This window comes from Microtus pennsylvanicus, chromosome 5, assembly GCF_037038515.1.
Source record: "Microtus pennsylvanicus isolate mMicPen1 chromosome 5, mMicPen1.hap1, whole genome shotgun sequence".
NCBI classification, from domain to species: Eukaryota; Metazoa; Chordata; class Mammalia; order Rodentia; family Cricetidae; genus Microtus; species Microtus pennsylvanicus.
The window spans coordinates 103,584,913-103,611,421 of NC_134583.1; the positions used below are offsets into that span (position 1 = coordinate 103,584,913).

The window sequence follows — 26,509 nt, forward strand, 5'->3', positions numbered from 1 at the left end:
ATGTCCGCGGCCGCCTACATGGACTTCGTAGCTGCCCAGTGTCTGGTTTCCATCTCCAACCGCACCGCGGTGCCGGAGCATGGGGGCGCTCCGGACACCGAGCGACTGCAACTACCTGAGCGCGAGGTGACCAAGGAGCACGGTGACCCGGGGGACACCTGGAAGGATTATTGCACACTGGTCACCATCGCCAAGAGCTTGTTGGACCTGAACAAGTACCGACCCATCCAGACCCCCTCGGTGTGCAGCGACAGTCTGGAGAGTCCCGATGAGGATATAGGATCCGACAGCGACGTGACCACCGAATCTGGGTCGAGTCCTTCCCACAGCCCGGAGGAGAGACAGGATTCTGGCAACACGCCCAGCCCGCTCTCCCTCCTCCACTCTGGAGTGGCTGCGAAGGGGAAACACGCCTCCGAAAAGAGGCACAAGTGCCCCTACAGTGGCTGTGGGAAAGTCTATGGAAAATCCTCCCATCTTAAAGCCCATTACAGAGTGCATACAGGTTAGCGGCGTCGCCTCTCCCCTGCTCCGGGCTTAGCTAACCTTTGGCCGGCCAGCATTCCTGGGCGCCCAGGACTCCGCACTCGGCCTAGAGGCTGCAAACATTTTAGAGAAGAAGCTGCTTAACTCTTGCACGCTCTCCTAACTTGGTCCCAACCTTTAGGAACCACCCAAAAGCCCCCAAACGGCAGGGCTGAGAGTGTGGCTTGCTTGGCTTGGCGGGGAGCGGGCCCGCCCCTCCCATGCCCGCCCCGCCCCCGGGACTCCGCACCCCGTCGGTGCGGGGCCGCCCCACATGGGGAGACGCTGGCAGTGGGCTGTCAGATGGCGCAGCTTTTATTCCATTCCCTGGTGGGGTTGCAGGAAGGGGTCGCGGCATAGGGGGGAGTCGCACTCTGCGTGAATCCTTTTAGGGATGACTAAGGACTCATTTAGCTGAATGGCGGCTACTTTTCAGGGCTTGCCAAGGTGGTTTTAAATTTGGCCAAGAGTCCCCTGAGAGGTTTAAAATAAAACTGCTCCAGGCTTCAGGGGAGACTGATGAAGGAATGGTTGGTGGATTAATTTCTTGACTAGTCAACCTTCCTAACTGACGTGATACGGTGCTGATCTGTTCCCATGGGACTTAATAGGTAGCACCTCTGAACCCTAAGTAGAGAGGTGTGGTTCTTGCTGGAGTTCAAGGCCTCGGGGATTGAATGTGGGGGTGCTTATTGCTAGCTGTAGGCCCAGCAGCACAGGCCGACGTGTCTGTAAAGACATCTGCTGTGTGGAATGGGCTTTAGGGACTTAGAAGGACCTTGGTCAACTGGCTCTGGTTGTTCCAATTAAACACGCGCAGGCAAGGCTGGCAGGCATTCATGCTGTCTGGTCGGCTGGGGAAGGGTCGTTTGGGACTGCTATCATCAGGCAGCAGGCCTTTCCCGTCTGCCCCGAGACAGCCTGTTTAAGAAGTTGTTGGCATTGTGTGGCAAGGCGTAGAGGCTTTTTGGTGTGAAGGTTTGGTGTTTTGGTTTCGAAATGGTACTCTCCTTGGGATTTTCGGCCTTGCTTGTGTTTTTTTTTTGTTTTTTTTTTTTGTTTTTTTTTTTGTTTTTGTTTTTCGAGACAGGGTTTCGCCTTGCTTGTGTTTTAAAGGAAGGGCTGTGTAACCACTTTTCCTTTTTTTACTTCCTTTGGAAAGCTAGTCTCTTGGAGGTGGTTGCCAGCACCCATAGAAATCTAAATTTCTTAATGATAAACAAACAAACAAACAAACAAAAAAACAGGTGCTTGGGGAGGTCCATATCTGGGTTGCCTTGTGGAACAGCTCCCTTGAAAGTCTGGATCTGTAAAGCAGTTAGGGAGAGGCCTGTCCTCCCAGTGAGGGGTGTGACTTTTAGAAGGGCCCTGGGAGGCGAGGAGTGGTCTATGAACTCAGCCTGTTACCACAGCTGTCGGGAGGGCCTGGCCATGTCAGCCATATTCCCAGGGTTCAGTGGCTCCCGTGGACACCCACTGCCACCTTGAGCAAAGGCATTTTCTCCTTCAGGAAGGCTGCCCGATGGTATAAGAGGGGAGGCCCACAGTGCCTCCGTGGCCCAGCAGTAGATCCCCGGCATTCTGGGCCATTTCGGCTGAGTGCTCTTCTCCGGCATTTATAGAAATGGCTGCTCATGTGTGCATGCATGCGGGAGGCTCTTTAATTCTCCATAAGGCACGTCAGCTCAGCTGCTTCGGGAGAACCTTTTGCAGTGGAAAAGGAAGTGAAATAAATACTCTTCCCGTTTTAAATGCTAGTCATTCTTTTGGTTCTAGGGGTGTGGTGATTGCAGGGGTCTTATTTATGTTTTGGGGGGGAAGAAGGTGGGGATGAAGGACTCTCTGTCCTGCTAGTGTGGACAAAAACTCCAGCCTCCACAGATGTTGCCCAAAGTGTACTGACGAGGAGGTACATGTCAAGTTTGAGTTTCAGGCTTTTGGATTCTCAGACAGCTTCAGGTTAGATCATGGCTGGGTGGGGCAAGGAGCTTCCTGATTTTCTTTCTGTTGGTTCTTAAATCCTGAGGGTGCCTGGAGACAGGCATTCTGTGAAAATCTTAAGAGCTGAATCCCTGCCACACCCCCGTGTTCAGTGCCACTCCACACATTCCCTTGAGAACAACCCCCCTGCTTGCTCTCACTTCCTTAGAGAGCCTTGCACTGCTCTGCTTCAGACGCCAGCAGCTTTAGAAGTCGAATCATTTGAAAAAATGTTCTAGTGAATTCAGCGGAGCTCCTTTGGTGGTGTCCCGAGGAAGGACACAGTTGAGGTGGCTGAATGAGGCCAAGGCTCGGGTTTGTCTTTCTCTTATTCCCTGAGACCCTCCACGGGTCTAAATAATTCGGGGTTTGCACACTGGAGCGCACGGCTGCAGAATTTGCTTTGCAGATTTGTTTGCTGTGGACGGCACAGAGTTGATAAAAATTTCATTAGTTACCAGCATTGAAAAATCAGGATTCTGGCAGGAGGCCAGATTTCTTGTTCTCTGGAAAAATCAGAAGATCTGGCAAACAGTGAGTGGGCCCGGATCCTTGCCTAGCAACAGTTGGTTTGAACTGCTTTGTATTGGGTGGATCTCACGGATTTATTTTTATTTCGGGCCTTTGGAGACGGGGTCTTGCTGAATTGGCTAAGCTGGATTTGAATTTGAGATCTTCCTGGCCACCCCCTTCCCATCCCCCAAATGTTGAAGTTACATGTATACCAGACTTACACTTTTTCCTTGGATACTCAAACTGCCTGGCAGAAGGCACAGGCAAAACAGAAGCCTTCCTCCAGTTTGGGAATAGAATGTTTGGTCTTCCTCAGGAGTGTCTATACTGGTCAGTTCTAACTCAGGTGGGAACGGTTGCTTCCGGGTAGCCCGTGTCTCTTTCACTGTTCCCCATAGCTTTGGTGTTACCTGTTTGAGAGTCTGGTGTTACTCTGGTGTGAGGTGGCTGGATGTGGTAGCACATGCCCTTAATTCCAGCTCTCAGGAGACATAGGCAGGTAGATCTCTCTAAGTTTGAGGCCACCCTGGTCTACACAGCAAGGTCCAGGCCAGCCAGGGCTACAAAGTGTGACCCTGACTCAAACAGACATGTGATGTGAAGCCACTTAGGGGCTAGAGGTGCATGTTTAATGTGTGCCCAAGACCCTGGGTTCAATTCTTAGCATCCAAACAAAAGCCTAGTGAATCCAAGCCCTTGTCTGAGAGGCCTTAGTGACTGAAGTGTTGTCTCCTGGTCCTTATCACTTTCTCCTCTTTTTATGAGTACAGGGAAACCCTGTACCCTGGTCCTTAAGGAGATGTGCTCTTTACCCTTGTTCTTTCCAGACAACTTCCTACAGCGATATGCGATAGTATTTCAGAAACTGCATCCTTCCCGGATGTATTTACATCGAAACCCAACTGAGTGATGAGGAGATGACTTGCCCACGGGAGTATTTCTCTTCTCTTTTCCCACTACATGTCCCCTGAGGAGACTTGAGATGATCTTATTCTACAAATGCCCACCCTGTATCCTATGGTGACTTAACACTGACAGGAAAAATTACAGAGCTACTTAGGGACTGTGCCCCTCAGAAGGCCACACATCATTCTAATTCCTAAGATTGTTTCCATCTGTCAAAGAGCCCATTTTTGCCCACCTACCCCAGTGAGACTGTCTAGACCCACCTTCAAATGCCCCGTGTGGAGAAAGAGCAATGAATCGTAGAGAAGCAAGCGCAGAGCCGCATGCAGCTTCCCACTGGGAAGACGGTTTTGTGGGGTTGTTAGTGAATTCCAGATAAGGTGCTCTTCCCTTGAGTCCGGGACAGGGTGGCCTTTGGTTATTTGGCCTAGTTGAAATCTCCCCTTGAGATGGAGACCCACCCTGGTGACTCTTGTTCCTAGTCTGGAAGAGAAGAAGGACCAGTTAAATGTAGGAGCCCTCCTCCATCTCTTATTTGCCCTAACGTTGGCAAAGCAGGGTGGCCTGAGAGGCTTCTCCTGAAGCTGGCAAGGGTCCCTGCTTTACAGCATGAAATGCAAATGGGGTCCAGTTACAAAGCACGTGGGTGTTTCCTTGGTTTCCCTCTCAGAGGAGTGTGTGTGTGTGTGTGCGCGCGCGCAAGCCCAGGGTTGGAGGAGGGAGGCAGCAAAGGAAATGGGGCCCTCTGGATGGTGGCACCCCATTGCCTCCAGACACAATGCTATAACGGGAGGGAAGTGGACCTTTGGACTCCATTCCTGTCGCAGCTGTTGATGCTTAATCCCAAGAACCAGTCATTCTGCGGTGTCTGTGGGAAACTCCCAAAGTGAACTTCCCAGGGAGAAACATCATAGGATGGTGATCTTCCCTAGTAAGTTCATTGAGAGGAAGAGGGGGCAGATGCTTCCCAGGCGCTTTCAGAAGCCCCTAAAACCACAGGGCTAGCTCTGCTTGGAGCCTGCTTTCAGCTCGGTTTCTGGATGGCTTCCGACCATTAGCATTGTTGGTATTGAAAAACAACACCCGGGGCCTGTTGTGTTTCTTAGTCTGGTTTTTATTTTCTCTCTCATGCCTTATCTATTCTCAAGGTTGTGGGGTGGGGAAGCTTACAGCTAGAAACCTGCCCCCACATCACCCTCCCACCCTTCCCTAGTGTTTCTCCAGCAAACCCAGCGCCCACGGAGGAGCGTAAATTAATGCCTAGTAATTGGTACAAAGGCACTTTCTGTTTCTATGCAACACACGCAAAAAGGAGAGGCAAAAAAGAAAGGGGGAGAAAAAAAACCCACTGATGTTAAAATAGGAAAGAGATCCTTCCAGCAGTGGTCTTGGGTAATCCTGGCTCCCAGTCCGCCCCACTTTTTGTTGGAAGTTAGTCACAGGCCTGGGCCTAACTCAAGAGCGCTTGGAAGCTGTAGTTGTTGGTCTGAAAAGAATAGGCCTTGGAGGTTGGAAGTGACCTTGAAAGGTCATCTCATCCATCACTTTGTCTAGAAAAGAGCAAGTGCCCACCCTCTGAGATGGGCTTGTTCTGCCGAAGCCTTTGGAGGAACTTGGGAGATTTGGAGGCACACCGCCAAGATACGGAAGCCCTCCTGCCTTCGCTGGCATGTGACTGAGCTTATCCGGGAATCTTCTAGTGCCTGCAGTTCTCAGGAGAAAACCTTAAAGCCTGTGGCTTCCAGCTTGCTTCTGGGAGTGCTTAGTTCTGCCTCCATTGTGAGTTCCTGAGGTTTTGACTCTGTAATTAACAAGGCTTTATTTTTGTTGTTGTTTTAAATCTAGGCCTAAAATGCTGCTATAAGGGGAATTCATCTAGTAAAGGGGCTTGGTGAAGTGGCCTGGCCTCTGCCCTTTTATTACCAGCCAACTCCACTACTGAAGCAGTCCCAGGCAAAGCTCTGGGACAGCCGTTGCTCTCTCTTCCTGGAAGGCTCCTAGAACTTCAGTACCAGTTTGGTACATTCAGGCCAAGAGTGAGCATTTGTCTTGGCCTCAAGCAGCCTCCTCAGCAAGGACTAACATCAATGAAGAGGACGGGGTTCCCCACTAGGGAAGGGAGAAGCATTTCTTTTTCTGGGGTCTTCCTGGACGTTGTGCCTGAACACCTGTTAGGTGTGCCTTCAAACTCCCTTTTTCCTGGGCTTTTCCCTCTTCCCAAGCCCCAGGTATTTGGAGGCCTGTGGTAAAAATGAGAACCTGGACCTGGAATCCAAAGGTTTCCCACCTCATCCTCCTAGGCCAGAGCTTCTGGGTCTTTGAGTAAATGAGTGTGTTTTCTGGACTTGGGAGATGGAACCTGAACCTCCCAAGTGCTAGGCAAGCGACCACTGCAGTATATCCCCAGGTTTTTTGTTTTTATTATTATTATTATTATTTTGAGATAGAGTTTCTCTTTATAGCCTGCCTGTCCTGGAACTCACTCTGTAGACCAGGCTGACCTTGAACTAAGGGATTTGCCTGCTTCTACCTCCCACCCTGAGTTTATTTTTAAAATACGGTTGAGAATGAGCACTACTATGACCCGGAGAGTGGAATCCATCCCTGACTGGCCCGACTGAGTCCTTTGAAAAAAATGAAGAGGTTATTTAAATTAAATAGATTAAAATAAAACCGTGGGAGCTTATACCACACAAAATTAATGACGAGGTTTTGAAATGCAGTTGGTGCTGTGTTCTGTCTTCAGAGAAGTTTAGACATGTTTTGGAACCTCCCTCTTCATAGAAGTGAATGGATGCTTCTGGAAGTCTGTGACAAGTGGGAGCTGCTGGATAGGCAGGCACAGGGACAAACGGCCCAGAGGCTGACCTGAGGTGATAGGCATTTTGTTTATTTTTAGTTATGTGAAGGTATGTGTCGGACGCCTGTAGGTATGTGCACATGAGTTCAGGTGACCACAGGGGCCAGATGTGCCCGGTCCCTTGGAGAAGGAGTTAGTTATACAGATGTGGGTGCAGACTGGAAAGAATTACACAGATGGTGTTGCCCAGAACAATGAGAGAAAGGTGGGGGAACTTGACTATCTGTCCTAAGTTTCAGTCAGTGACAAAGTGGCTCTGGCCTGTCAGTTGTCTCAGAGGAGCTGGGTTAGGGCTTTCTAGAGGCGCCTGTACATCAGCATGGAGTCAAGGGTACCATGGTTGGGAGGGGAGCACTGGCTGTTAGCATCCTCTCCGTAGGCCTATCCTGACGCCTTACTCTCATCACAAGGACTCAGGCCCAAGCTCTTGTGTCCCTGAACCTCAGGTTTCTCACGTGTGAAGTGGAGCTCCGTAATTACATAGTCATGAAGTTATGAGGCCAAGTTCAGATGAGAAGACATTTAAAAGATGTAGCATGCTCATCTTATGCTGAGAATTATTACAATTAAAAGTAAACACTATATATATATATATATATATATCACCCAGAATCCTTTGAGAGTCTTAGAATTTTTGTTTAACATTCCAGGTGGATCCAGTGTCAGTTGGGGCTACTGAGTGGCTGAGAAGTGAAAGGTGTGTTAAATGCTGGTGGCCGTGGTGACTTTGTGAGTGTTGTCATGTTGAGTATGTAGTCTGTCTGGTCCTGGGCTAAACAGCTTATGTGTGTCACATATAAACAGCCATCCCACGAGATAGAAATATACTGTTTTTCTTATTTAATGGGAGGAGCCAGACTACGTAGTTAACTTAGTCTGAGTTATGCCGGGAATTTCTACTGTGTTCCAAGGTTCGAAGAGTTGTTTGTGAGGGTAGTGACCTTAACCCTGTGGCTGTCTCCCAGGGAGAAGAGATTCCGTGTTTCCTGTGGCTCTTTTGTGTTTGTTGTAGGAAAGTCAACAGAAGTACTGACTCCAACCTTGTCATCCAAAATTGTTTAATTCCAGCAAAAAGAACTTATTTTGTTATGTAGCTCAGTCCAACCTGAAACTATGTCATCAAAGCTGTCTTCAAACTTCCAGCCTCGGCCTCCAGAGTGCTGAGATTATAGGCCAGTGTCACTACACCTGCAAGGGCTGGGTTTTGGGTCCATAGACAAGTTGAAAACAAGAAAGTCTGTAGACTTGGAGAAAACAGTGCTCCAAGCTTCAAACATGGTGTCACACACCTATAGCCCCAACTTTTGGCAGGTTGGGGCCCGAGACTGCAGTGTGCTAGAGGCCAACCTAGGCTAATCTACTTAGCAAAGCTTTTTTAAAAGTGTTTATTATTATTATTAAAAGTAGAGCTCCAGGTTCAAGGTGTTTCTAGATCCAGGCATTCAGTGTCCTTCTCGCTGTCCCTTCTCTCTGTGTCTTGGCCACCCTGTTGCTGGCTCTGGCTTCATTCATGAGCTGCTTCTCTCTGAATGGTGCTAAAATGGCTGCCAAGCAACACCAGATTCACTTCCTGCCAATTTAGCAAAGCCACGCGAAAAGACTACTTCCCGTTCCTAACGATTCCAGCAAACGACCGGGGCTCTAAGCCATGACTGAGCATAAATTGTGTGTCCCTTATGAAAGCCATCAGTGTGGCAGGACCAGATTCCATCACATCCAAGCCTCCTGAGTCTGACGGTGTGAACTCAGCTACTAAACTCCGAGGACTCGGAGGAAGAAGAGCTGGTTGCAGGAGGAAACGGGAGCACCGTTTCTTACAAGAAGAGGGAATACAGTCCAGACAAGGCAAATCGAACACCTATGTCCACGTAGGCTTGCAAGCAGGATGCACCAACGAGCAGCATTTATTTTTTTCTGCTCCCTGGAGCTTAGCAGAAGAGATAGGCCATGAGTGAACGGACAGAAAAGACTGCAGAGGAAAGGTGATTTCAACACGTGTTGGAAGTGCTCACACACCCACAGGCCCACCCGAGGAGACTGTCAGGAGACCAGGACCAAAAATTCACATGGGACAAGTTTATCAGGAGCAGCGTGATCTTCAAGGGTATTTACATGATCGTGACTCCAGATTCTCCATTTCAGTGCTTAGGGGAGCAAATTCCATTTGCATGAACATTTATTATCCACGGCGCTAATAGATAAGGTCTGTGTGCAAAGACGAGCCATTTATGAAGCGGTTCCCACCGAGATTGCAAAATCCTTTCAGTGTGCACAGTACTCAGTAGAAACACCACGATAAATGTCAGAAACAGAAAACAGCTTACACACACACACACACACACACACACACACACACACACGCAAGTGACTTAAATTCCTGGGCTGCCGTAATTCCATTGGAGTTTTCTAACAACACTATCGTTTCAAAGACAACAGCAGAATGAAGCCAGGCGTGAAGGGCATGCCTCTGGTGCGAGCAATTGGGAAGGGACAGGCAGGAGGAATGAATTCTGAGTGCATCCAAGGCCAGCCTGGGCCGCTTGGCCAGATCCTGTGGGGACAGGGTAGTGTGGCCGCTTCATGTTTGGAGAGCTCAGACCTACACTCCATTGTCTTTGCTGATGAACGCTAAGCCGAGGGAATCTGTGACTCATTTTCTTGCAGGGATTAGTTAGTGGCTGTTTCATGGGAACCTGTGTGGGTAAGACTATGTCACCAGAGCCATACCCTAGGACCAGCACTGTTCTGGTTCCCAGAGGGGAAGCTGGAGGCAGGTGATTAGCATCACCTGTCACTTTTCGTCCTCATGTGCCTCAGCCTAGCTGGCTGGTAGAGTGGGTATAGTGAATCAGACAGTGAATCAGACCCCAGCCATCCCATTTCTGCTGTTGGAAAACGGCTCTGTCTCGGCAGTGTAGGAGTTCTTGGTCCTTTCTCTATTTAGGGCCAGTGAGTTTATTTAAAAGACAGTATTCCGTAACCCACACTGGCCTCAAACCTCAAGGTGATCCTCCTGTCTCAGCCTCCCAAGTGCTGGAAATATAGGAGCGACTTGTTAATGTATGACATTGTATGGTCTACCTAAGGTAAAGTTCAAAACAGCCACTCTAATTTGGGGATCTTCTCCCTTTTTTCCCCCGAGTGATAGCTCATCTGGAGTAGCCAGCTCGCCTGTTGCTCTGGCATTGTGAAGGGTCATCCACATGACAAGCCTTCCTGCAGCCTGGTGGTCTCCACTGGCCGTCACACACCCACTGTATGTCCCATCCTCACCGAAACCCTGTGCTGAAGAGGACTTCTACACAGCAGCTACAGAGTGAGATCCTGGGCTCTGTGACCCTGCGTTCCTCCAGTGGGTGGCACCTAGTCCTTTCTCTTCTCTACCCATTTGGAAGGGAGGAAACCCAGGTCTACTGAGAGGAACAACTCACTCGGCGCCAGGAGTCCAGTCCCTGAGGTGCCCTGAGTAGGTCCTGCCTAGCCTGGGCTCGCACAAGCTTCACTTATGTTCCGGAGAGGCTGAGAGAAGGAAGCTTTTCCTGAGCACTTCCTGGTCTGTCATTAAAAGGCAGTGAAGAGCAAAGGTGCTCCCTAGAGACCTCTGATATCTGCACGGATACACTTCTTCCAATCCTGTTCTGATCACAAATCAGGTTGAAAATAACAGAGAACGTTGAAAAGGCCCATGTAAGCCTCAAACACCCTAACTTCGCAGCACAGCCCCCTATGGACCATAGGACTTCTCTCCTGATTGTGGCTGGCGGGGGAGGGCTATAGCTTATTGCTGCCCAGCATCAGCAGAGGGTATCGAGCCCAAGAAATGACCAAAATACCAGCCTCTGCATTATCACAGCGATGAAGGATCTAAGGCTTAGATTCTTAGATTCTAAGCAAAGCCATCATAGGTCAGGGGTCATGTGTACTCTAAGGTCTGGGAAGTGCTGGAAAACCCAAGGACAGTAAGAATAAGGTGTATAGCGTTTTGTCTATTTGAGACAGGGCTTCACATAGCCCAGGCTTGTCATGATTCACCTGGCTGCCAAGGATGACCTTGAACTCCTGACCCTGCTGCCTCAGCCTCAGGTGTTGGAATTTCAGGCTTGTGCCACAGCTCCAGGCTTGGTGTTCTACATTTTAAAAATGTTACTTTGAAACCTAAAGCTGGCAGAGTGGCCACTTCACTGTCTTAACAATGCCATCCCTGCCCTCCAGCAATGCATATGGAAAGAAGGGCCAGGAAGACAGTAGGCAAAATCCAGCAGGAAAGTTTCTCTCTGTCTTCAGTTCGAGCCTTGGCTCTTTTCTCACATCTCATCCCTTTGTATGCACAAAACTGAAGTGAGCACTTGAACAGTGTTTTAAACTGGTCATGCACTTTAGTGCAGTGTCCTTGGGCAAATCCCCTGCCCCTTGGAGCTGGCTGTTTCTGAAACCCGGCCAGTTAGAAATCAGCAATGGTAAAAATGGAGCGAGGAAGAGGATCCATGTGTCTGAGTTAGTTATTGATCATTTGCTTCTTGTTTGATATTGAAAGCCCACTGGCCATTCATTTCTCACATCTTCTACAGTACACTGGGCCTATGAAGTCATGCTGACCTGAGAACCAGCTCCTGGAAGCTGGGATCTGGTCTCTGAGGAACTAGCTGTGTGCATGTGGGGCCTTTGGAGCATGGCTAGGAGCTTCCAGCTCTCAATTCTGTGACAGACTTAAATAATGCCTTCTAATGAAGTGGACCATCATGCAGACCTTTCTTGTGTTTCAAAATACCTGTTTGAGCTGGGCAGTGCTGGCTCACGCCTTTAACCCCAGCATTCCAGAGGCAGAGGCTGGGGGGTATCTGAGTTCAAGGCCAGCCTGCTCTACAAAACTAGTTCCTGGACAGGCTCCAAAACTACAAAGAAACTCTGTCTCGGGAAAAACAGACTGTTTGGGGTTCATATTTTGCCTCTGCACCTGTTTTAGAATTTCCAAGATGAGGCCTCAGGACTCAGTTCCTGCTGTGCTAAGTACCCGAAGGCTTGAGAATCTTGTCTGCCATCTTTCCTTGGAGTTTCGCTAGCTGTGGGTTTCTCACAGTTCTATTGAGTGCGGGGGTTCTGCAAGCAATAGCAGGCAGGTTTACTCCACAGATCCCAAGTGCCTGCCATGCAGTATGTATGCCTTGGGAGACACCCACATCCTACACTGGAGCACAGGTTGCTTTCCTTCCCACAGATATCTGACAGTATTATGGGTTGTACCCACAGCATGGGTGATACCCACAGACTGAGCACTAATAAAGAAAAAAAAAAGCCAAACGTAAAAGGAGTAAAACTACAAAGGTTGTGGGAGAGAAGTGGAGCAGGTGGTACTTGGATGGGTAACCGTGGGGGGCAAGACTGTTCCTTCAGAGGCTGCCAAGACTTCCTTGCTCATTCAGAAAGTGTTTGGGTGTGGCAATACCGGTGAGCAGGAGACGATGGTGTCCTGATCTTTGAGTCCAGTATTCCTGAAAACAATCCACCTAGGAGAAGGGGTTCTGTCTGCGGAGTTCACAGACGGTTATGTTGGGTTTGCACAAGACCTCTGGAGAACGGAGGAAGCTGTGCGTGTTCTGCCCTGCAGATGCTCCGTGGGTGGAGGGAAGGTAGCCGTGGACAATGGGGGAGATCTGTGTGGGACCCAGCCACATCAAGCACCGTGATTGAGGCTGTGTTCTTGGACTGGCCCTCTGCCTGGTAAGGATGGCAGTAGACGGCAGCCTGCAGATGTGGGGCACATTACAGCACTCAGGAGGAGGGGTGCCTTTCGTTTGTTCTTGTTTAGGGCCATTTCTAAGTCCCTATATGGAAAGGGGAGGGAAAGGGGTGTAGGAAGTGCGAGGCGGCAGATGTATATCCCCAAAGGTTCTCCCCTTCTGATGAGTTCTTCCATGTCTTAGACACCTATGGTACCCAATAATTTCTCCATAGGAAACATACATCTCTGCTCCCACAGAATATATTGGCTTGTTTGTTTTGGGTGGGTTTTTTGTATTGTTTTAGGACAAGTTCTCAATGAATAGCCCTGGGGAGCCTGGAGTTCACTGGATAGGCTGGCCTTAGGCTCAGAACCACCTGGCTTTTTTTGTTTGTTTGTTTGTTTTGAGTCAGAGTCTTTCTAGACGGCCTCAGACTCTAGTCTCAGCTACCCAAGTGCTAATTTATGGACATGTGCCACAACAGCCAATCTCGGAAGACTCCTGAATGATCCGTGGAATACCCTAAGCTCAAATGCATCATTGTTTTCAGTAAATCTATGTGTTCACATAGAAAACATTTATTGATTAGTTTTTGAAACTAATAATTCAGTTTGGCCTTGAACTTACTGTATAAACCAAGCTAGATTTGGGTTTGTAAGCCTCTTGTAGCCTGCTAAATGCTAGGGTTTGCAGGTATATGTCACCAAGCTCTTTAAAATGTTAGTAACTTCATATCTCTGTCTCTGTTTCGCTGATTTCACTGTGTCTGCACATGACAGCCCAGAAGAATGGAGGTGACTGCCCCTTCCAACTTCTGCTGACCTCAAGCTCTCTAGATCTCATTGTAAAGATGAGCTTGAATTTCTGACCTTCCTGCCTCTGTCTCCCAAGTGCTGTGATTACAAGCATGTACCACCATGTCTGGTCTGTGTGGGTCTGGAGCTGGAACCCCAGGCTTCATGCAGGCTGGAAGGAAGCCACCACTCTGTCAAGTGAGCCACACCCCACACTCCCGGCTGCTTCTTTCCTCTCTTCTTCTTTCTCTTTATTTTTTATTTGGAGGTAGAGTCCCACTAAGTAGCTCAAACTGGTCTCAAACTCATGGCAGCCCTCCCTCAGTAACCCAAGTACTGGGACTATAGATGTGAGCTACCATCCCTGACTTTGTGAGGTTTTTTTTTTTTTTTACTTTGTTTGTTTGAGACAAAGTCTCACCGTGTAGTCTAAGCATGCCTTAAGCTTACGGCTATCTTCCCACATCAGCCTCCAGAGTGTTAGGGTTAGAGGTGTGCCCCACCATGCCTAGTTGTATAGTATTGCTTGATCATTAGTGCCTCTTGTAAATTTCCTATTCGTGTCTTTGTCCACTTTTATTACAGTAGACTGTGATTTTGTCTGAGTGTATATGGGTGTTTGTGTTCATGTCTGTGCAGGTGCATGTGTGAAGGCCAGAGGTTGAGCCTCAACTGTCATATTTTTTACATTTATTATTCTCTCAAATAATACACCCTGACCGAAGCTTTCTCACTGGAGTCTCTCTGTCTCTCCTGGAACTCACAGTATCGACCAGGCTGAAACTCAGAGATCTGCCTGTGTGTTCATCAATTCATCTAGACTATCCAGCTAGGAAGCTTGTTTGTTTGTTTTTTGTTTTTCGAGACAGGGTTTCTCTGTGGCTTTGGAGCATGTCCTGGAACTACCTCTTGTAGACCAGGCTGGCCTCGAACTCACAGAGATCTGCCTACCTCTGCCTCCTGAGTGCTGGGATTAAAGGCGAGCACCACCACCGCCCAGCTCCAGCTAGGAAGCTTTAGACTCTCTTACGTCTTCCTTCCCAGTGCTGGGATTACATGTCCGTATTGCTATGCCCAGCTTTTTTTTTGTTTGTTTGTTTTGTTTTTTGTTTTTCGAGACAGGGTTTCTCTGTGGCTTTGGAGCATGTCCTGGAACTAGCTCTTGTAGACCAGGCTGGTCTCGAACTCACAGAGATCCGCCTGCCTCTGCCTCCCGAGTACTGGGATTAAAGGTGTGCGCCACCACCGCCCGGAGCCCAGCTTTTTTTTAAAAAGCATTTTATTTATTTATTATGTATGCAGTGTTCTCTCTGCACGTGTGCCTGTAGGCCTGAAGAGAGCACCAGATCTCATTACAGATGGTTGCCATGTGGTTGCTGGGAACTGAACTCAGGACTTCTGGAAGAGCAGCCAGGGCTCCAGCCCCTGGAACTCAGGTCTTTATAGCAAGCACTATCCTATCTTATTACCTGCTGTAATTTCATGAATTCATTACTCAAATCCTTGTTTCATAAAGTTTTATAATGTGTAAAAAGTTTCATAAATATATATTGTCATGTAGACTCTGAGGCAGGGGGATGGTGAGTTTGAGGCCGGACTAGACTACACAGAGAAAGACCCTGTCTCAAAAACTAAGAAAAACTATCCATGAATTTTGCTTATGGCTTCATGTTTAGAAAGCCTTTATTCCACCATGATTTAAAAACATTGATCTGTATTTTGCTTACTTTTTAGCTTTATAGACCATTAGAATTCCTTTAAGTAAAAAACTATAAAATAGGGCTGCGGATTTAACTTTTTATCTGATGTTCCTGTTATGAAAACAATACATGTGGTCACTGACTCGAAATACTGCATTACCATATACAAAATCCCTACAGAGACTCGGGTTTACCATGCACTAAATCATGTTCTCCATCCCGGTAGATTCTTGGGTTCGTTTTCAGTTCTACTGTTGCTGAGCTGGTGTCTCACAGTCTCTGTTATTATAGCTTTAATAATATATTTTAATAAGTAGTCTGGCAAATACTTACTGTTCCGAAAAAACCTCCTGGCAAGCCAGGCATATTTGTCCTTATAGGTGGACATCAGGAATTTGTCAAGTTTGAAGAAAGAAGAATTCTTACCACCGTGTGTGTGAATGTTGGGTATGAGTTTGCGCAGAACTGTGGTGTCCCACGCTGAGTTTCGCCCTCCGAGGACGTGGGAGCTCTTCCAGTGTGTGTTTTCTTTGATTCTTGGGGTATAGTTGTGAAAGTCCTGAGCCTTCATTTTTAGGTCTATCCCGAATTCTCCCAAGCAGATCCATACCAAAGTCGTGGCTCCTGCTCTCTTGTAACTTAGAGGGGGTCCCCCTCCCCCGTGATCGTTGTATCAGCTGCAGGTCACAGACTTCACTCACTCTGGACAGAGAGCCGCTGTAATGGCAGTCCAGGTGTCCCCGGACAGCTTTGGTCTTCTTCTTTACTACTGACCTATGCTGAAGGAAGGTTTCGGATTTGTTTTCTTTAAACTTGCTAAATAATTTTCTTTCTCTTTTTCTGAAAGCTTTCATTAGGGAGGAACATTAAGTTTTATCAAGTGTTCTGCATCTATCAAGGGGTGCATCTATATAAGTGCACTATCAGTAATGTGTTTTTCAATACCAAATTTACCCTTTTTCCCATAGACTTTTAGCGCTTTCTTTCCCTTCCTTCCTTCCTTCCTTCCTTCCTTCCTTCCTTCCTTCCTTCCTTCCTTCCTTCCTTCCTTCCTTCCTTCCTTTCTTTCTTCTTTCCCTGTCAAATACAAACCGGTTTTTCCTGAAGAAGCAGGCTTGGTTCTGTGCACTTGCAGGAAGCTATGATTCTTGATTGACATGTGTGGAGTTCTGTTCTGGAAAGGAAGCTTCCTTCCCTTAGATTTGTTACCAACTTGGTTGGATTTGGCCAGAAAGAAACAGTGAGAACATTTGATTTTGGATTTGGAACCGTGACATGACAAGGTTAGACCTCCTCTGAGCCCTCTCTGACTAAGGAAGGGAAGCTGAGAAAAACCAGGGAGAAGGAGGTATTGAAAGCAAAGGCCTCTCTGACTTCAGGTTCAGACCTCAGTGGTAGCCTTGACTCTGAGAACCCAGGGGAGCCTGCATGGGGCTGGGAAGGTCCGATGGGCAGGCCGTGTACCTGCCAAGCTCTCTGCCCCCTCCTCATATATGGAGTCTCAGCTTCATTCCCTTCAGGATTTTCCCCATAGGAATGAACTATATCCGTTGACTTTCCATTGCTGTGACAAAATACTTGAGACGTGTCAGTTTTGAGAGGAAAGCTTTAGCTGACTTATGGTTTCGGAGGGTTCAGCCCATGGTGGCTTGCCTGGGTTTCTTTGAGCCTACTTGAGCAAGGATTCACAGTGGAAGTGTGGGGGATAATGGAGGACGTTCACCCCGTGGTAGCTGAGAAACTGGGAGAGAAGAGGGGCCAGGGTTCCAATATGCCCCTCAAGGACATGCCCTCGATGACCTAACTTCCCCATGAGGATCCATTTCCTGGCCAACTCATCACCTCCTGATAGCCCCGTCAGCTGGCCACCAATCCTTCAGCACAGGAACCTCACTGAGAGGCGTTTGAGATCCAGTCCCTTAGGGCTGACTAATTGCTAGCAGCCAGGAAGTTCCTTCTGAGAAGCAATGTGGGCCCTTTGTGAACATAGCTGGAAGGCCCAGCTCAGCCTGTCTCCTGCCATGGTGGGCCTGGGAGCATTCTGCAGACCTGGTCATCTCCACAGAGCAAGTCTGTTACTCATGTTGTGCCAAGTTTAGTAGCTTTGTTAGTCAAGTTGACTTTATACTCCGGAAGAGCCTGTTAGAAAGAGGAGCATAGCTTGTGCTGAGGGGGGCGGGGAGTGTGATGTAAATAATGAGAATTCAAAGGCTTGGGCTCTTAGCAGCTCTGCTCCAGAAAGTCAGAGTTTATTGTGATGTTGCCTCTGGGTGTGCTTTTCCTGAGAAGGCCAGAAACAAATTCTAGCACAAGCCTGCTTCCCCCAGGAGAAGGGTAACTCTCAAAAATGCTGCAGACCAGCATAAGGACCCTCTGACTGATGCTTGCCTTGCTGTGACTATCATGGAGAAGGCTGACCATTGCCCTTTGACCTTAGCACTGAGGTGAAAGAGTGCGCCTGACTTGGTTTCCCCCTTAGAGCAGAACTATGACATGGCAGGACACAGGTTCCTAGCCCTCATTTCCCTTCTCAGCAAAGTCTGTTCCCTGCAGCCCTGTGCTCCTCTCTGCATAGTGATTTCCCCTTCTCTCCCTCCTTATTTTCTTTGACATGGGCTCTTGCTGCGTAACACAGACTTATCTGAAACTCGTGGCAAGCCTCCTGCCTCAGCCTCCCGAGAGTCAGTTAACAGGTGTGCCCACCATGCCTGGCTCCTGTTTCAGGCTTCATTAGGTGCAAACCTCGTATCACTTTGTCAGTGGCATCTAGTCTCTGCCGTTCACATCATCATGCACCCCATAATAGGTTCTGTGCAAAGGCTCGCTGGGGTGAAGAGGAGAAAGCAGTAAGTAGGTTCCCATAGCGTCAGACCTGCACATACACCACTGGCTGATTTTATCATGCGGCATGTGTGTGACTGTCAAGATATCACTCTTCAGGTGACCGTGGGCCCTACCACAACCCAGGATCCAGGTAGCCACGAATGCTCATTTAATCTCACTTTCTCGGATACAAGGCGCCATCTCTCTTTCTTAACTGTTTGGTCTTGACTTCTGGCAAGCCAGATCTGGATGGTAGGCTATGGGTTGCTAAGCTCTGGTGAATGCTTTTTCAACATTCTGATGTCTTTTTCGAAACGTACTCCATAAGACTCATACCTGCTGTTGACGGCAGCATCTCGCTTTGCTAACTGCTTATGAACTGTCAGCTTTGGTGGACAAGTGAAATGGGCCCCATAGAGGCTGTTCTTTCTCGTCTGGGCTAGCTCGCCTCTTCTCTCTGAAATACTTGGGACAAGTGTTTCAGCACCTCCATTAAGAGCAGTGGGAAGAATCACAAACAGTGACGGGCCATATTGGAAGTGAGTCTCATGAGAATGAGCCCTAAATACCTTTGAATTCTCCCTGTATAAGCATGAAGAATGTTCCTGTGGTCCCTACAACTGACTCGTGACACTTTGCACTGTGACACTTCTCTGTAGCCATCTTTTTCTTTCTTTATTCTTTCTGGGTTTTGGAGGTAGAGTTTCTTTGTATAATAGCCATGGCTGTTCTGAAACTCACTGTGTAGACCAGCTGACCTGGAACGCAGAGCGATCTCCCTACCTCTGCCCCGTGAGTGCTGGGACTGAAGGCTTGTACCACCATGCCCAGCGTGCACCCATCTTCTAAGTGAGGGAAGTCCCTTTCTCCTTGGCAACTCTGCCAACAGAGTGACCCTTAGGAACATTTTCCCTGGATGCAGACACAGATTAGCCCTCCTTCTCCCGACTCAGTTGACGCACGGCCGCAAGTGCAGTGAGAACGCTAACCTGTATGGCACGCTGCCAAGAAAGCCATGTCACTGACAAGCTCTGGGAAGACAGAAGCTTCATTTTAGGTCTTCTCGCCATTTTTCCTGAGCATCATAGAGCAGTGGCTAGAGCTTCCAAGGGTGAAAAAGCAAGAGCTTTTGTCTCTTTTTTTGTTTGAAGCTTATTCTGTGAATTCTGCTATATTTTCCCCATTTTATATTTATAATGTCTATATCCATCTATGTCTTTATATATATGTTAAAAGATAGGATTTATGTTATGTAGCCCAGGCTACCATGAACTCATAATTCTCTTGTCTCCATCTTCTGGGTACTGGGATTCCAATCCCAGCTTGTCTTTTTATTTTCACTTATTATTTATTTATTGGTTTTTTTCAAGGCAAGGTTTCTCTTTGTAGCACTTGCAGCCCTTGAACTAACTCTGTAGACCTGGCTAGTCTCAAATTCAGAGCCTGCCTCTGCCTCCCGAGTGCTGGGATTAAAGGCGTGCTGGATTAAAGGCGTGCGCCACCACTGCTTGGCTTTGTTATTATATATTTAACATACTATTGTTTATAAAAAAAACATTTCCCTGTAGACGCTTTTTTGCAGTTAGAAGGACTTTGTTGCAACTTAATTCTAGAATAGTCCTGAAGTCTACTTCAGTGACCTAACTTCTGAGAAGGTTTTGGTCAGTAATAGTGTCTGGAAATAAATACACCCCTGTAACACCTACCTGGCCGCTGCATCTGTGGGTTCCACATCAGTTTATCAGTTCCACATCAGTCAAATACAGATAAAAAATATTCAGAAAAGTGTGTTTCTACTAGACATATGTTGATCTTTTTCCTTGTCAATGAAATATAACAACTATTTAAGTAACTTAGGAATCATTGAAAATACATACGATGTGCTTATGATATGGAACTATAAAGCATAAAGTATACGGTCTTATGCAAGGGACTTGAAAGTCTTTAAATTATGGTATCCATGTTGGGGTAGGGGTCTTGGATCCCCCCCACACACACACACTGGTACTGGGCATTCGATAAATGCAGGTAATACAAAAGTCACTTAGAATATTTTCCTTGCCACAAGAAGCTCAACCCTAGAGAGTTGTTACAATCTGGATTTCGACTTATACCCCAAGGTCTGCTGAAGTTGGTGCAATGCTTCTTGCTCGTCAAGAGTCTGCAGCCCCTGCTTTTGCTTGTTTTAGATTTGCTTTGGATTGCTCAGTGCAGACTTTCTGGCTGCCTTTTCTTCTTGACCCGCCTCGGGAACTCTCTGTGCAATATCACTCCTCTCATCTGTGGGTAGCTCCAGCGTTCTTGTAAGGACTTAGCCCGTGGTTAGGCTGTGCAGTGTTAGACCTGGGCTCTGCTTGGAGCACAGAAATGCCTGCAGGTAGCAGGTATAGATGTCTGCGAGGCCTGAACTGTTTGTTGGCTGGCTTGGCCTCTCTGTTTCTGCATCTTGTCCGTGCAGGTGAAGAAGGGAGAGAGTGTCTTTCTGATGACTCAGGGGCTTCGTGCTGGACAGCTCCCAGCCTCTGCAGTGTCCTTCCAGCTTCCGGCCAGCCTGGAGACAGGAGTGAGAAAATGATCCACTCCTCCCCACACCTACCAAAGGCGTGTCTGGAGAGCTGTGTGGAAACAGGAGCCTGTGTGTCCTGTGTGTACGAAGCAACTGGCTTGGGCTGGACTTGGAACAGTGTGAAGGGCACGCAGGTGGTCCCAGAGCAAGGTGATGACTGGTACTTGCAAGAGCAACTGAGGTCCTAGTGTTAACAGTATAGTCTGCTTTTGTGCTGGTATGTGTCCTTCCGGAATGATGGCTTGGTCCCACCCTCCTTGCTAGGATCTTGGTGGGTGTGTAAGAGGGTGGGTATCTCTTAATGCCACCGTAAGCATGTCTTCCAGGTCGGACTGTGGCACAATTTGGTGCGACTCCAACCTTAAGAAAGCAGCAGAAGCAGGAAGGATGTGTGAAAAGTGTCAAGACCTTATGACTCACAAGAGGCAGGACAGCCAAGTAGCTAGAAGCTCCGGGTTTGACACTGGGCAGACAGTGAGCTCAAGGCTTCTGAGCAAGTAGCTTCACCTTGCAAATCCCCATTTTCTCAACTGTATGATGGCCGCCATGTGGGGGAACCCGTGAGAAGGGATCCAGGGAAGCAGTGAGTGGGTGGCCCGAGCTCTCTGCCTGCTCGTAATGAGAGAGGCGTGGAGGGAATGTTTACCCTGAGGAAGAGAAGGCTAGTGAGCAGTGGTGGCTGGGTGCTGAGACACTCAGAGATGGCTTTGCAGGAGCGCACAGTTCACAGCAACGGAGAAGTCTGTGCAGCTTACCCTCAAGCGCAGCCTCCGCAGGTAGTGGCTTCTTACCATCAGACTTGCTGGTAGATGCCGGGTGGCGACAGTCCTGGGGACGTCTAAGGGCAATGCCTGTTGTGGGAGGGAAGGTGGCCTCTCGGTTCTCTACTTTCATCTCTACAATAACAGGAAATAGAGCAGAAAGGGTCTGACCTTTGGCCTGATCTGAAGAGCTCATGAAACCAACAATTGTATAGGATAAAATTAAAAGGGAGGAAAGAAAGACTTGTGAGTGAGCATTGGGTGCAGATTGGGTGCAGGCACCAGGCTTATTTGTTTAGAGGGTTCTCAACCATCCTCCCCACCCCCCACCTGCTAAGCTTGCCAGGGCTGCCAGAAGGAGGAACCACAGACATCCTATGGCTGAGTCAGCAGTCATCTCTGGAGGCTGGATGCTCACCAAGGTCTCTCTCAGGATCTCACTGTACTCTTTCTCATGTCCCCTCTTACAAGGACACCGGTCCTGGGATGAAGGTCCACCCCACCCCCCAGTGACCTCGAATGTGAGCATTTAGGATGGTGAGCTGGCTGAGCAGGTAGCATCCCTGTGCAAGTCTGGGGACCTGAGTTCAATCCCAGAGCCCCAGTAAAACAGAAGAGACCTGATGGAGGAAGGTCATTGGTTAAGTAATAAAGAAACTGCTTGGCCTCATAGGTTAAAACATAGGTGGGATGAGTAAACAGAACAGAATGCTGGGAGGAAGAGGAAGTGAGCTCAGACTGGACAGCTCTGCTCTCTGGAGCAGAGACGCCATGCTCCCCTCTCCCGGATAGACGTGATAGCTCTGCTCTCTGAGGCACACGCGATGAAGCTCCGACCTAGGATGGACATAGGCTAGAATCTCCGTGGTAAGCCACCTCGTGGGCTACACAGATTACTAGAAATGGGCTAAATTAATATGTGAGAATTAGCCTAGAAGAGGCTAGATAGAAATGGGCCAAGCAGTGTTTAAAAGAATACAGTTTGTGTGTTGTTATTTCGGAGCATAAGCTAGCCAGGTGGCCAGGGTGCTGGGGACGCAGCCCCACTGCTCATATTACAACAGAGACCTGATGCCACAAACGTGTCCTTCGACCTCCTTATGAGTGTCCTAACACACAAGCCCATGTGCACACATGTATCTTTTTTTTTTTTTGGTTTTTTCGAGACATAAACTTTTTAGCAATGCAAGTATTTGCATGTAATGTAATGTAATGAATGTAATAGTGTAAATGCGTGTTCCATCATGAAGAAAATGACAGTAAAAGAGTCAGTACGTGAGACAGTTTTTCCTTTCCAAATATTTTCCCATCCATTGTTGGTTGAATCCAGCTAGGGACCCCATGGATGGGGGACAACCATACAGCCACATTCTGAGATGTGTATGAGGGGTCAGGACTTCAACTGAGAGTTTGCGAGAAATGCATCAGAGCCCGTAAAACTCATGACAAGAAGTTTATCCTTTTTGTTACAGCGGTTGTCACTCATAGGTGGCCTTCAGAATGTTTTTGACGTGCCCCTTAAACAGTATTCTGTCTTGATTCCCTTCTCTTAGGTGAACGGCCCTTTCCCTGCACGTGGCCAGACTGCCTTAAAAAATTCTCGCGCTCGGATGAGCTGACCCGCCACTACCGGACCCACACTGGCGAGAAGCAGTTCCGCTGTCCGCTGTGTGAGAAGAGGTTCATGAGGAGTGACCACCTCACCAAGCATGCCCGGCGTCACACCGAGTTCCACCCCAGCATGATCAAACGATCAAAAAAGGCACTTGCCAGCCCTTTGTGAGGTGCTTCCCCATGGCAGCCAGGCAGAGATGGTCCCCGGAAAGACAAAGCTCCCAGGAAACAGACGGACAGATGGAAGCCCGCCCCAGCCGAGGCGTGCTGGCCGCAGGAGGTCACTGCTCTTCGATCACCATTCTGATACTCTCCCTGTACTGTTTCCAAAAAGCACATGGTAGCCTAAGATCAAAGTCAACATTTGGTCCCCTTGCAGAGGCAACTTGGAACCGTCTCTTGACTGTTGGAGGGCAGGCAAATGCTTTTGGTATTTTCTTCTTTGTTTTTGGGGGTGGGCGGGAGGGGGGGGCAAGGCCAAGACTCGGGGTAGGCGTTTGAAGATTCACACTGGTGTACATACGTCTGACTGGGTGAGTTGACCCCTGGCCTCCCACAGTGACTCTGGGTCCTTGATGCTTGTTGACTCTCAGAATCGTTTCCTTCTCTTTTAATGTACCGACCAGTGTGTTTCAGTTTGTTTAGCAGAACCACTCTCCTGAATCACTTTAACGTTTGAGATTTAAGAAAAAAAAAAAAAAACAACCCTCCATAGCACAGCTGTCTTTTATGCAAGCAAGAGCACACCTACTCCAGCATGATCTGTCATCTAAAGACTTGAAAACAAACAAACAAAAAAAAGTTACTTATAGTCAATGGATAAGCAGAGTCCGAATTGACACTAATCAAGACAGACCTTCGCGAGGTCACGGTAGTCCGGAGCTTTCCAGCCCTGCTTTGTATGACTCGTACTATTGGAACATAAACTGCACTTTCGTTTTCTAAGACCGAGGGTGAGTAAGGTAATCCATGCTTTGAGGGTAGAAGCAGACGTTCTGTTTGGCACCACGTTACAATCTGCTTATCTTACAGTATACACGTTTCCCTGAGAACCCGTAGCAGAGCTGTGAGGGCAGAAAGTATAAAACACATGCTGAGGAGGAACAGGAGGGGGGAGGAAGGTGGTGTTTTGGTAGATGCAAAAGTGAGCAAACAGTTTGACCTTTCATGAATTTGTTTGAATTTCCCCGCCCTTTCAGATGACGTCATCTTATTACACTCATGACGGTAGGACACAGCACGAGAGCTTTTGGCTCTTTCTAGTGTTAGTTGATAAATGGGTGCATAACCACCGCCAGGCCTGGAATGCCTGTTTGTTTTGTTTGTTTTTGTTTGGTCGCCTTCCTGTGTTCCTATGAGATAACCACTATGAGGTGTAAGAGGTTGTATCAAAGGAAAGGGAGCTGAAAGATGAAAAACAAAAACAGTTTGCCCCCATAAGTAGTAAGTACCAAGGGAAGACGCCACAATAACTTCAGAGGCGACCCTGCAGAACAGCCCCTTCTGTGAGCACAGGTCAAAGAGACACACGTGAGTGACATCACACCACCAGCTGTCTGCATCCGTAGCCTTCCACTCCTTCGCTCGGATCTAGGTGTCTAACAATGGCCTAAACCACTATCTCCATCCTATGCCATTTACTGAAAACGGCCAGAAAAACAAACTCAGTTTTCATAGTTAAAAAAAAAAAAAAGCAAAAAAACAAACAAAAACCTCAATCGAGGGGAGTCGGCAGTGATCGTGGGGAAATGTTTACATTTTCTTCCTTCAGAAAGACCACTTTCTGACGGGTTTACCTGCTATCTAGAACAGAGCGCTACGGTGCACTCTGGTTTAGCCATGTGCAGCACATGGCGTGCAAACTCGGGGTTCTCACCTACGGCGAGCTCCACATTTCACCCAGCGAGGCTCACTTCCATCCCGGCAGCGGGTGCTCCTGCAGCGGGCACGGGGCACAGCTGACTCCGACTTCCAGTACAACAGCCATCATTAGCACAGTGTTTTCTGTTTAACCAATGGAGTCGCATCAGGAGTTCTATCCAGAGAACTGCTTTTAACATTAGGGACTGGGAGCAGTCCATGAGCTAAAAAGGAAAGTGTTTTCTCACGAGAAAACATGTCAGGAAAAATAAAGAACACTTTCTACCTCTGTTTCAGATTTTTGAAACGCTTATTTTAAACCAAATTTTAATTTCTCTGTCCAAAATAAGTTTTAAGGACATCTGTTCTTCCATATGAAATAGGTTAGGCTGCCTATTTCTTCCTGAGCTCATGGAAAGGCTATGCATAGGGTCCTCTGCGCGCTGCCTTTTAGTGAGCGAGGAGTTTGAGGTTGCCTAGCAACTTGCTAACTTGTATAAACTCAGCTTTCCCTCACAGAAAGAAATGAAGGAAAAACCAGTCGGTGAAAGACAATCTTCATTGTTTCGGGAGTGAGTCTGAATGTGGCTCTTGCCGAACGCTTAGGTGGATAGAAACGCAGCAACTTGTCTAGAAAGAGAAATGCATAATTCCTTCCCAGAAGAGTTGCTACTTGCCTTTTCAAGTTGTTGACAGACACACATTTGATATTCTCTTCTATGTTCTAGTAACGTAACGTATAAACTCAAGGCTTTTTATTCTTTGTGATAAGTCCTGTTTTGCCTCACAGAACAGGAGCCAGCATTCTAATTAGATTTACTACACGGAGATATGGTTCAAATAGGACTACTAGAGTTCGTTGAACACTAAAACTATGAGACAATTACTTTTTATATTAAAAAGACCATGGATTTAACTTCTACAAATCCAAACGCAGAATAGTAATTTTTGTTTACTTTTTTAACCAAACTGAATTTTTTTGAAAGACGATCGCAGGTGTTTAAAAAGAAAGAGAAGCCGTTTTATCTAATACTGTAAGTAGTTGTCATTCATGGACAATATACTAGTTTTAGAGGTAAGATATCTCCTCTCCTTGGTTAGGGAAGAAGAAAGCCCTTCACCATTGTGGAATGACACCCTGGCTTTAAGCTCCACATCACGCTTCTTTTGAGAATTATATTTGGTAGTTACAATTACAGAAACCAGTTAGTTTGTCAGTTTGCAGATAGACTTAGCAGTACTCATCGCTCTGGGTAGATAAGATGTTCTTTCACAGCGGATGAATGGTCTGTAACACTGTAAGATACTGATCTTTACAACTGTTTAATCAGTTTTATTTTTGTACAGTATTAGTGACCTAAGTTATTTTGCTGTCCCGTTTTTGTAAATCAAATGAAATTATAAAAGAGGATTCTGACCGTAGGTATTTTGTACATATGTATATATGTTGTCCAAATAAAAATAATAAATGATGAAGATTAAATTGTCGCAGCCATTATGTTCTTCCGTAGGGTCGCGTTGTTAACTGCAGGGCTGATTTAACCCTGTGCCTTTCACCGTGCAGCATTTTGGGGTAAATTTGTGTGTATTTGCTCCTCACAGACCTCCGTGGGGTACACACAGTGGAGGCCACTGGAAACCACTGCATTGTGCCGGAGGGGAATATTTATTTATATTTTGAGGTAACTCATGTACAGGCTAGGGACAGATCAGAAAATGTTAAAGGCTGGGCCTGAGCTCCTCTGTGATGGGTTAAGAGAAGAGAAACAGTTTTCCAAAGCCAGGCAGAGGGAGATGTCATGGACAGCAAAGAAGATTACCAAATCGTGTGTGTGCGTGAGTGAGTGTGTGTGAGTGTGTGTGTGTGTGTGTGTGTGTGTGTGTCTG

General features: G+C 47.6%; 1 protein-coding gene across 1 annotated transcript; it reads left to right on the forward strand.

Moving 5' to 3' along the window:
• Positions 1 to 26,105, forward strand: Klf9 (KLF transcription factor 9). The gene is made up of 2 exons (XM_075973712.1): positions 1 to 505; positions 22,702 to 26,105. Exons 1-2 carry the CDS (start codon positions 1 to 3, stop codon positions 22,929 to 22,931), a joined length of 735 nt encoding a protein of 244 aa, XP_075829827.1. The 3' UTR covers positions 22,932 to 26,105.
• The last annotated feature ends 404 nt before the right edge of the window (positions 26,106 to 26,509 follow it).

Excerpts from the sequence above, each read along its gene's own strand:
- Klf9 (XM_075973712.1), top strand. The coding sequence starts at position 1 with ATGTCCGCGGCCGCCTACATGGACTTCGTAGCTGCCCAGTGTCTGGTT. Across the intron at positions 506-22,701 it reads CCATTACAGAGTGCATACAG|GTGAACGGCCCTTTCCCTGC; the intron begins GTTAGCGGCGTC and ends CCCTTCTCTTAG.